The 12,023-nt window shown below is 38.3% G+C and overlaps 1 protein-coding gene across 2 annotated transcripts; it reads left to right on the plus strand.

Annotated features, from left to right (window-relative positions):
• Positions 1-761: 761 nt before the first annotated feature.
• Positions 762-11,807, plus strand: LOC102221599 (plastin-1). 2 transcript variants are annotated; one of them, XM_023352269.1, is made up of 16 exons: positions 762-901; positions 1,182-1,290; positions 3,223-3,383; positions 3,455-3,584; positions 4,883-5,015; positions 6,037-6,118; positions 7,480-7,645; positions 8,102-8,244; positions 8,331-8,426; positions 8,502-8,694; positions 8,837-8,915; positions 10,104-10,218; positions 10,305-10,438; positions 10,541-10,664; positions 11,039-11,172; positions 11,258-11,807. In XM_023352269.1, exons 2-16 carry the CDS (start codon positions 1,221-1,223, stop codon positions 11,394-11,396), a joined length of 1,899 nt encoding a protein of 632 aa, XP_023208037.1. In that variant the 5' UTR covers positions 762-901; positions 1,182-1,220; the 3' UTR covers positions 11,397-11,807. The 2 variants fall into 2 exon arrangements, with proteins under 2 accessions (XP_023208037.1, XP_005809397.1); XM_005809340.3 differs by having other exon boundaries at positions 1,199-1,290.
• Positions 11,808-12,023: the final 216 nt, after the last annotated feature.

Consider the following 12,023-nt stretch of genomic DNA (forward strand, 5'->3'; position numbering starts at 1 on the left):
ACATTCACATATATAGCTGAAGTTTACTTTATTTGACCTTTGTGAAAAGGTGAAAATACCAGTTTCCTGTTACTTAAGGTGGTATATGCAAACATGTAAAAAAAAATCAATTAAAAATAATAAAATATTTGTTTGTATTAAAAAAGAAAACTGTGACCAAACACTCTCAAACTGAGTCTGGTACTTCCACTGGAAAAAAACCAATATGTTACAAACATAAACATTAGTCATTTTATAGGACAGACCAGCACAAAGTAGCACCAGCACCTAATTGTGAAGTGGAACAAAAATCAGCAATGGTTTTCAAAATCCAAAAAAAGAGAAAAACCATAGCGTGGATCTTGTGAGCACCCTGCAATAATTATGTTACTTTTGCATGCAATTAGCTAAAGTAGATTTTATTTAGGGTATCAGTGCAAAAGACTTTTTTTTAGGAAAATAATTTATGATTCTTACTTATTTACGTCCACTTTCTTTGGAAATTAAAGATTTGTTTTTGTGCTGTGGTCTTTTGTGATATTTCAGATTACTTCCTAGATATTTCTAAAGAGATTGTTTTATGCTGATAACACAGCTACATGCGTTTTTATAAGCCTGTCTGTTGATCCCAAATGATTGATAAAACATATTTGAACACTTTTTGCTCCCCTGTTGCCCGACTCGTGGATGAATTTCCTGTTATGGATAATGGCACGATGACGTGGTTAAATGTTAACTGTCCAGCTACGCCCGTCCTAGGTCCAGGCGGACCAAAGGTCCACTGTGAGCCTTCTTCCAGTGACTCCACCTGGCAGTGGTAATCAGCTGTCCAGCTTCTCCTCTATCCACCGTCTTTTCTGTACCAGCGTGAAGCTGCGGAGCTCAGAAAGACACGACTCCTGCAGCGAGGCCTTAAAACGAGGTACAAGCCACTTCCTCTTCTTCGTTTCCACTTTAGTTTCTTTAAGAAAGTCTGAAAAGGGTAACCTTTAGTTAATGGTAAATGCTGACGCTTCAGAAAAGGTGCAAAACCTCTGAGGCGTGTCTAAAAAGTTAGTGAATGCTTTATGATTATTTGTTCCATTTAAAACTTTCAGTAAATTTGTGTGCTGCCTTCGCCAGGATTTATCTCCTTTATGAAAAGAAAAATATTGGACATTTCTGTGTGTGTTTTTATGTTGTTGGCGTGTGTGTGGGTATGGGCGTGTGTGTGTTTTAGGTTGAAGAAAACAGGAGCCACCATGGAAAACCGCTACACACAGATTTCCAAAGAGGATCTGGAAGACCTTAAAGAGGCCTTTGATAAAATTGGTCGGTTTCATTCTTTTTTTTGTCATCACACTTGCATGCACAATCTAAACTTGCAGGTTTATTGCTGCGATTACAGACCGTAGTTAGACTTTTACTGCCTGCTATAAACCACATAACAGTACAAGTCTTATAAAAAAATATTTTACTGTCTGAATTGTCGCCTGTAGGGAATTTGTGAATAATGTTTCCATTTCCTATAGTGACATTTTGTAGGTTTTACCACCTAAAGATCATAGTCTTTCATTTTAAAATGTTAACATAAAAAATCGACTATAATGATAGTGGATATTGCACTGTAAATATAAATCAGTTGGAGTTAGCGGATTAGGGGTGTTAGCATGGCTTACTGCCCAGGGTGGCAAGACCTGAGGGGCAAGATGGACACTTTTAGAAAAAAGTTGGGCAAGTTTTTATTATTTATTTGCTCGTCCACTCAGAGGGAAGTGAGTGTGTGTGTGTGCTGTTCACTGTGTAATCTCTATAGGGAAATGTTCACAGCTGATGATGCTGAAGTTTGTGTGTTTTTTTGAAGTTCTGGTTCTGGTTCAACTGGGATTGTTTCACTGTTTTTAAGGAACCTGGACTGCATTTGATCACCTCTAAACCTGACACAAAATGACCTAATCTGATCTGGAGTCTTTAAGAAAAAGAACAGGAGATATGTAGTTTTTTAAATTTTTATTTAATAGTAAAAGCTTGGTGTGCATGACGGTTGGATGTGGGAAAGAAGCATAAGGGGGTTGGGCAGGTGGATACTGAAGCTGTTTGAATCGCATTATAAATGCACAAGAAGTTGATGCAGTAAAAAATTAAACATATTGTTGGAATGTAGTAAAAATATGGAGGCATGAAGAAGTTCAGTTTATGGTTTGGGGATCTTGGCGAGCTGGACTGAAGGAATTTGACTAAAATGGACCCTTAATGAGGGATTCCCACATGAAGCTGATGCTTTTTTAAAATCTGGGAGTGATTTGTGTGCAGCTAAATATACACACTGTATCTTGTTTTTCATTTTGACCATTGACTTTGACTGTCTTTTAGTGAAAACATTGTCAAAATCAGGAAGGATTTAACAAATTAAAAGATCAAGTATCGTTAACAACCAGGAAAGAGAGGACTTTCGCAGTAAAATAAAAGTGAAACCGGCAGAGTTGCATGTGATTTTCACTGATTTTGTTTTCCTTTCTTCTGTTGACATAATGAAACGTGATTAGACACACTACTGTATTCATATGCACACTCTCAGATACAACATGATTTAATAATTTCAACAAACTAGTTTACCTTTGTATTTTTTTAGACAAGCGTTTATTGCTTTGAGTCGGTTCTTCTGGGCTTTTTATCCATTGTTGCATATTATTTGTTTTAAAAATATATCTGAGTTTAATGCAGCTGATCATCTGTGATTAAATGAAACCAGGTCTTGGTTGGAGGATAAGCATTCAGTCATGTTAGAAGAAAGTTGTAGACAGTGAGAAATTACATGGACATGCTGGTGCAAGACTTTAGATTATCATGGCTTTCTATATGTGACAAGTTGTTCCAGCGATTAGTAGCTGGTCATTGAACCCGGAAGCAATCAATCCACTCTTTGCTGTATCATCACAAATGATTTTGTGGTTTTATGTGCCTCTTGCAGTGTGTTAGCACTCTAACGTGTGCTGTGGTGCACAAAATACAAGAAATGCTTGGAGTTTAATTAGATTTGTAGGTATCTTAATTGGCTCATATCAAGTAAGTATAGTTTCTTTTTTTTTACTTCCTGATGAATACATAATCAACTTAGGGAATACCCCCAAACATTCTTTATAATTGTGTCATTTCTATTTGGAAATGACTGTGGAGTCAGTAGGAAATTATAAATCAAGACCGGTAAGCTGTTGTGATGTTTGTCTATACAAGGTTTTATTCTTCTTCTGCTTCTTTGCCCAGATATTGACCATAGCGGCTATGTGAGCGACTTCGAGCTCCAGGAGCTGTTCAGAGAAGCCAGCCTCCACCTGCCCGGCTACAAAGTGCGAGAAATCGTCGAGACCTTCATCGCCGGAGACACGAACAAAGACGAAAAAATCAGCTTCAACGAATTTGTTTCTGTAAGTCTCGCACTGACAAAGATCCGACTCGCTCTTCCCCATGTGGGCTGACACAGTCTGTTTATGATCAGATTTACCAAGAGCTGAAGAGTAAGGAGTTCAGCGAGACGTTCAGAAAGCTCCTAACCAGGAAAGTCGGGATCAACTCCTTTGGAGGCACGTCGGGAGTTTCCTGTGAGGGAACGCAGCACTCCTATTCAGGTGAGGCAAACGTCACGCTCATGCATGCTGACCCTTTTATGATGTGGTACCAGGGTAGTTAATTAATTGAGACGTTGTTGCAAGTGTGTGTGTGGGCGTGTGTGTGTGTGTGAGAGAGAGAAAGTGTGTGCATAAATAAATGGAGGTCAAAGGATCCATGGTTTGGACCATTTTTACCAAATGATTTGATGGGCATTTTTGTTTTATGCCTTTATGCTGATGACCCAAGTCCATCCTGTTGCAATCATTTACATTCTGAAGTCAGCTAATTAGTAGACAGAATTTATTTATGTGTAATTTAATCGTAATATATAAACAATTGACCTGTGAAGGCCTTGTGCATTGGAGACATGGAAAACATGTAGACTAACGTCTGATGAGAACAAATTTCATTTTTCTGGCCTATCCATTCAAAAGCCCTATTTGTGATGGAAAACTAATATAGCACATCACCCTGAAAACATAATCCGTGTAACTTGGTGGTGGCGGCATCATGCTGTGGGTAGGCTTTTCTTTTCTTCACCAAGGAAAGAAACGTTTACGGGACGATGGATGGAGCTAAATAAAGGGGGCAAAGCAAGGAGAAAGATTTCACAGGTTGTAAAATATTAAGATTAAAGCAGAAATTTGCCTTACAGCAAGACGAATTTAAAATATGAAATCTTAGATCGAAGCAGAATGGCCCAGTCAAAAGAAAAGTAAAAACTTTATGTTCATAATGTCTCACAACTCAATTTGATTATGCTGGAGCTATTTTACAAAAAGCAATGGGTTTTGTCTGCAATTGTGCAAAGCTGGGGGGAAAAAATCATAGCCACCAAAAAACCTGGAGCTTCATTATACCAAAAGGTGGTTCTAATCCTACTGTAGATTTTCTTCCAGCAAAGTATCTGACTACTGCATTTCAAAACCCCAGAAAGTCCATTAATTGCAGATGTCAGACATGTAAGGCCATCAAAGGTAGATTTATTGTTGTTGAAATGCATAATTGCTTAACCAATACGATTGTGATGGAAAACATGCAGCCACTGCATGTCATAGTGGAATACTTTGTATGAATTTAGTGTTTTTGATTAAGTTTTTGTTTTTACTCTCTTTTGTGCTTTGGCCATTTGTGATGTGTTCAAGTTGAGGTTTAACTAAATCACTAAAATGCAAAACAAAAAACCCCTCAAACTTATAAAAGTTGCACCTTCTTTTAACTGCGACTCTGTCAAGCCAAAGTTTCTCTCGTGTCGACTGTGACGATTACAATTTTCTACCTAAGCAATTTATCCTAATGTTCATGCTTGTTTCAGAGGAGGAGAAAGTAGCTTTTGGTCGATGGATCAACAAAGCTTTGGGCAAAGATCCCGACTGCAACCACCTGCTGCCCATAAACCCAAACGACGAGAGCCTTTTCGCCTCCCTCCGTGACGGCATCATGTTGTGGTACAGCACACGCATACGTCTGCACTACATGACATGACTGCAAACACCTGAGAATTTGTGACATTTTCATCAATTTACCACAAAGATGGGCACTCATCCAAAAATGGTGTCACATTTGAGTTGTCATCGTAGTCCACAATTCAGACACAGATCAAAATGCAAAAATAACTTTCTTATATAGAACCAAAAATTTTATTGCAATTTTTGTGAATTGAGTTTGAAAATTCTCACGAGAACGGTCTGAGTAAACATTTGTTTTTATCATTTTTGGTCTAATCCGTTTAAGTGTCTAATCATACTTGCTATAGCAGATTATAGCTACAACCTTGTCAACATTATGTAGCTATAATGTTGCCACATTATAGCTACAACCTAGCTGTAGACTGAGTAATAGACTGAGACTCACCTCAGTTTATTACTCAGTCTACTCAGTTTACTCTCAGCCTGTGAAATATTATACAGTATTTGTGTTGAACTAGAACTAAACTTACTTAAATAAAGTTATATTTTAAAAAAGGGAAGATTGTAGCTGAATTTTCCCAAGTACACAAGAGTACAATATACGGAAGTGAAATAAAGACCCACTAAGAAAACATGCTAAGGTTTAATCAATTAATTTAGAGTACTTTTTAATAATCCAGTAATTATTTAAGAACACTGATCGTCTATTATGCTGTCTTGTCGGCGTGTTGTGGTTTTATGCATGTGTACTTTGTGATTACACAATTTTAGTAGACCTGAGATAGAATCATTGCCGGTTTGCAACAAACTCTCGGAACATGGCGACAGCGTTTTATGTTGCTGCAAAGGTTGGAGGAGGATCGCAGTGATAACACGTTATATTGCTTTACAGCGCCTCCTCGTTCATTTCAATTCAGCATGATTGTCCTACTGCACGATGGACTTTTGCACCGGCAGAGGCCCTTTAGAAATGGACAATTACACGGCTGCTACAGTGTGCTCAGTGACTCACCCGAGCGTCCCCTTCGCCCACCTCTCCCACTGCTTTTTCCTCTTCCAGTAAGCTCATCAACCTGTCCCAGCCTGACACGATCGATGAGAGAGTCATCAACACGAAGAAACTCACCACCTTCACAAGGAGAGTGAGTGGAGTTTTGCAGAATTTGTAAATTACACAATCATCCCATGTTAAACAATCACTATGAGCACTGAAGTAATTAGGCACCACACATAAACTATGTTGTGATTAACTTTTCTGACAAGTGTTTGCAGATAAGATTCGTTATCTGCAAATGTGCAAACTCATAACTGCTGCTTATATACTTACTAAGTACATTATATTTTATAGGGACTGGTATTTTTTTCCCATTTGGATACAGTGACATAAATGAAAGATGTGCGAAGTTGGTAAATATATGATTGATGTCCTTTTTGCTGGTAGCCAAATGCTTGAGCACAGCTGAAACTCTTACAAACTGTCTAAAACATGCCAAAAGCATCTGCATCAACCCTCACTTAGCTCTGGTTTTCCAGACCAGAAAACCAGAAAGGATTTTTTTTTATTTTTTTTTTTATGTAAACTACCAGTGATACTTCTTTAGTCGAATACGTTAACACTTCTGTTTCAGATGAGTTTGGGGATTCAGTTAGTCATTAGGTGAATCCAGTTTCCCTGTAAGTTAGTTGAAAGAGCTCGCCTGCTCAACTCCAATCTGACTAAAAACTGACCAAAATGTTGAATCAGTTTGAGGAAAGTGACTCATGTGGCCTTAATGACCCCATTATTGACCCCAACAGCCCTCTTAGTGGGGTCATATTTTATAATGGCCCATTTATGCTCAATGTTAAACACTCAGGCACATAAGGACTATGTATTTGGTCCATTTTTAGGAAGCTTACAGATGTGTACCCAAACTGGATAATAATACCAATAATCATGGGACAGTTTGGCCCAGTATAGCTATAAGCAAAATGAATGTGACAATGTATTTAATGGCTGGAATAAGAAGTGAAAAGACTTTAAAAAAGGATTTGCCTTTGGTTTGAGCACTTGGAAAAGATGTACTGTTCTATTAAACCACCTAAATTTCCAACTTGAGGAGCAACGTTTGAACTATAGTTAGATCTATCATGCTAAAGCTCTGTTTTACATTTTTCTGTTATTTTTTACTTCACCTCACCTCCTTCTTTTTGTACTTTGAAAACATCATCTTTGCTACATGATCACAGCGTGAAATCCAGCTCAACAAAATGTGATCAAAACTGGAAAAACATACATTTTTCTCAAATCCAAATGTGAAACTTTATCAAGTCACAAGCCAAGAGCGTTTTTAACCTTTACAGCTTACAATAAAATTCTCGCCTGTCAGAAGTAAAGAAAGGTGGGTTTTAAGTTGCGATTATTGACTTTGCCAGGTAGAAATATATACATATTCTTTATATATACATTTAAAAAACAACTTATTTGCTTCTTTTAAACAAACGTGTTTACATGCTTTCATAGGAAAACATTGTTTTGGCCCTGAACTCGGCCTCAGCCATCGGCTGCACAGTGGTGAGCATCGACGCCCATGACCTGATGGCTGGGAAACCCCACCTGGTCCTGGGACTGCTCTGGCAGATTATCAAGGTCGGCCTCTTCGCTGATATAGAAATCACCAGGAACGAAGGTCAGTACTCACTCGCTCGCTCGCTCGCTCGTTAATCAAGTAATATCAGTGTTTGAAATTGCAGAGCACTTATTGTCGGTGTGTCTGTTTTCATTTTAAAAATGAATTTATTTTTAGAACATTTACAAGAAGTTGGGTCAAAGGTTACTGTTGCGCCAACCGATGCAGTAGAAAAATAATTAAATGCTCGCTAGACAATTAGTTTCCAGCAATAACCAAAGTCATGATGCAACGTTTTTATTTTCACTTTTCCAAAGGCTTTGAGTCATTTTATTGTTTTATTACTTGAAGAGACACTCTCCTCTTTGGTTGGACGACTTTTCCCCTCCGTTGCCCGAAGGAGCAACTCATTCAGGGGTTTAAGTTATTTTTATCAACAAATGAGTTTCTCATCAGGAAATGTTGGACACCTCTTCCCATTTCTTCTTCAAAAATGTCCTTCCTGTCTGTCTCCAGGCTTGATTGCCCTCCTGATGGAAGGAGAAGAGCTGGACCACCTCGTATCTCTGTCTCCTGAGGAGCTGCTTCTACGATGGGTCAACTATCACCTAATCAACGCAGGAACAGAAACAATCAGCAACTTCAGTGCTGATATCAAGGTGCTTAGTGGAACTTTTACAGCCGTGTTCCTTTAAATACCCACAGAGGGTCGTGTAAAGGAATGTTTTGTTCTTTGACTTTGAAGGACTCTAGGGCTTACTTCCACCTGCTGGACCAGATTTCCCCTCAAGACGAAGACGAATTCCACATGGGGATCAAAATCAACATGGCCGGCCTTAGTGTGAGTTGGCTTGCTTCAGTGCAATCAGTTTAAGTCCTAACAGTGAGCGACAATGTGGTGCATGTGAACATGAAGGAGCGGGATTTGGAGCGAAGGGCCGAGCTGATGCTGCAGGAGGCGGCCAAGTTGGACTGCCGGCAGTTTGTTTCTCCTCGCGACGTCACGTCTGGAAACAACAAACTCAACATGGCCTTTGTGGCCAACTTGTTTAACATGCATCCGGGTCTGCACAAGGCTAAGTTTAACCTGGATGGGGAGCACATAGAGGGTAAGTGATGTTCGCTGTACAACAGAGAACTAGAAACTAGAAAGTCAGTGATGCCAAAGACACGTTTGAAAATGTTTTCCGTGTGGAAAGTGAGGCATGTGGCCATTTTGGAGAATGATAACCTGTATTTATATCTTGCCAGCGGAAACCAGGGAGGAGAAAACGTTTCGCAACTGGATGAACTCTCTGGGTGTTTCTCCACATGTATACCATCTCTATCGGTAGGTTCAGTCGTACATGAAGGTAATTATTCTTATTTGAGGAGGAGATAGCTAACATGTGAATGTGCAGCTTAACAGGGAAGCGATAGAAACATAGAGACAAAAAATATGCAGAACATATATGAGGTTTGATGTGCATCACTGTGAAGTATATTTCATTGGCTCATGGTTTTCCTTTTGGGTAACACTTTATTTGGCGGAGTGTGTATAAGACTGACATGACACTGTCATAAACATAACATAACACCTGTCAGGAACATAAAAGATTTTTCATGAATGTCTATAATTGTTGTCATGAAGTGTCATTCGTTAAATAATGACACTTTTAATGCAAAGTTGACCATTTTAATAGACTTTTAATGCAAGTTTTAATGCAACTTTGCATTAAAAGTGTCATTATTTGCCGAATGACACTTCATGACAACAATTATAGACATTCATGAAAAATCTTTTATGTTCCTGACAGGTGTTATGTTATGTTTATGACAGTGTCATGTCAGTCTTATGCACACCCCTTCAGATAAAGTGCTACCCGTTTGTTTTTGTTTTTTTGCTTCAATTACAGTTACAAGTCTTTGTGCATATAGTTTGGAGACTTAGTCTGACTCAGTCAGATTAAATGTAGAGCAGTTTTGTTTTTGGCATGTTTTTGGTGAGATTCCGGTTTGTACTTAAAATTGGCATTTTTTAGTTAACTGAATATTTAAAAGCAAATATCAGATCTTCATTATTTTCGGCTGAAATGAAGAGAAGCCTTGTTGGAAGGTGTTCAGAACAACATGTTGCTCCAATGCTGCAGATGTTTAATTCTGCAGCTTTCCACGATGATTCTGAATAACGTTGGCTAAAAATAATGAAGTACCAATATTTTATACATGTACATATAACAGGAACTGCAAGCTTTAGTAGTTTTTAATTATTTTTTTATGGAATAATTGCGTTAAATTTTTCCATGAAAATAATTTAGAGTATTTAGGTATATTTTTTAGATATATTTTGCTTATCATTAAGTTGGAGTGTTTTTTTGGTTTTTTTACATCATTTTCCACAAACATCTAAATCCAATGCGGTGTACATTGAAGAAAATGTACACCGCACAGTGTGGTGTGTATTAACTTTAAGCCGTAAGTCATATTCAAATGCTTTCTGTGTTAATATCCATCATATTTATCCTCATTTTTTTTGCAGGGATCTTTGTGATGGCTTGGTGATCCTGCAACTTCTAGAAAAAGTCAAAGTGGTAGTGAACTGGAAGAAAGTCAACAATCCTCCTTATCCTCAACTGGGGGGAAACATGAAGAAGGTGCCACATGCAAACACAGCAGAAATACTTTAATTAGGAGCACTAGTAAATTTGTGTGGGCTTCAGTTTTCCATGATGTGTTCTAGCTGGAGAACTGCAACTACGCTGTAAAGTTGAGCAAGGATGAAGCTAAGTTCTCTCTGGTCGGAGTCGGAGGAGAAAACCTAAACGAGGGGAGTTGCACACACATCCTGGCTGTGGTCTGGCAGCTGATGAGAAGGTAGACGCTCCAGAAAGTGCTGCTTTTTTAGCTGATGTGTGGGTGGTCCATGTAGCTGCTCTCTTAACGTCTCGGTAATCTTTCCTGTTTGTTCTTCCTCAGGTACTCTGTTATGGTTCTCTCTGATTTGGGCAGCGGAGAGAAAGTTGCGGATCAGTTTATCCTGAACTGGGTCAACTCCACCCTGAAGGAGAAGCGAAAGGACACACGGATCAGCAGCTTTAAGGTGAGTAGGACAAGATTACATGTTCAAGAACAGGGTTAGGCTTAGCGTAAATTTCAAAGGTATACAAATGTTAAGAGGCTTCCGAAGAAGACTGAAAGCTGAAATGTAATGAAAATATACCATGAGCAAATATTTTTTAAAAAGTTTTGCACATTTAATTAACTACGTTATTCTTTTTTTTTTTTCATATTTCTGTGCTTCCAACAGATTTGTTTTTTAACTGTGTTGCACTAAATAAATGCCAAAGTATTTTTCATAATCTTGCTTGTTTACTTTAAACAAATCTGGCATTTTAACTGGGTGGTGTCCACTTTCAGTGACCATCGTAATTTCAAGTTGCACTGGAATGTAATCCTGTTTCACGTTCTGCACAGGACCAGCTGATCAGCACCAGTTTGCCAGTGATCGACCTGATTGACGCCATCGCCCCTTCAATGGTCAAGTGGGACATGGTAAAGAGAGGAGAAAAGGGAGTCCTGAAGAAGGATGAGAAAATCAACAATGCCAAGTAAAGAGCAATACTTCCCGTCCCTTCATTTTTATTCTCCAGTCCTTTCATTTCCCGACTGACTTCTCTCCCGTTTGTCTCTCAGGTATGCAATCTCATTGGCCCGTAAGATCGGCGCCCGCGTCTACGCCCTGCCTGATGATTTGGTGGAGGTAAAACCTAAAATGGTGATGACCGTGTTTGCCTGTCTCATGGGGCACGACATGAAGAAAGGCAAAAACTAAATAGAAAACCAGGGTTTAAAAACGTACAAACATCCAATTGCATTTTTTCTGCATTTTTACCATTGTCATTTTTTTTTCTTTGAGCTTTACCTTTGCTGCAATCACCAGCCAGTACAAATCTATTGGTTATTCTTTATTGTGCTTTCTAATAGTCCTAAACAATATTTTGATTATTCTCTTGTTTGTAAAACTGTTGTGTTTGTGTATGATTTAAAACTTTTTAGCACTTATTTGCTTAATACTTATTAAACCATTCCTATCATAAAGTATTCACTACCTCTGCAATTTAAGATGAACCAGAGGGGTAAACAAAATAACACGGAAACGCCTTCTTGTATAGCCTGTGAATGTCATGCGTTGAATATTGCTGTTGAATTACTGAAGATGACATCTATTAAATATAAAAGTTGAGAATTTGTGTGTTTGCTGTCTTTGTAAAAAAAATTTCCAACGGTTTGAATAGATCAAACACGATAAATCTGATTGTTTTTTAAAAATGTACAATGTTAGTAAGGCTACTGGTAAAAATCCATAAAGCATCTCCACACTATCTCTATAAACTTTCAGATTTAAAAGGTATTGCAGAAAGAAAAGTGATTTGAGTTAAATCCATTCAACTTTAGTTTT

This window comes from Xiphophorus maculatus, chromosome 19, assembly GCF_002775205.1.
Source record: "Xiphophorus maculatus strain JP 163 A chromosome 19, X_maculatus-5.0-male, whole genome shotgun sequence".
NCBI lineage: Eukaryota > Metazoa > Chordata > Actinopteri > Cyprinodontiformes > Poeciliidae > Xiphophorus > Xiphophorus maculatus.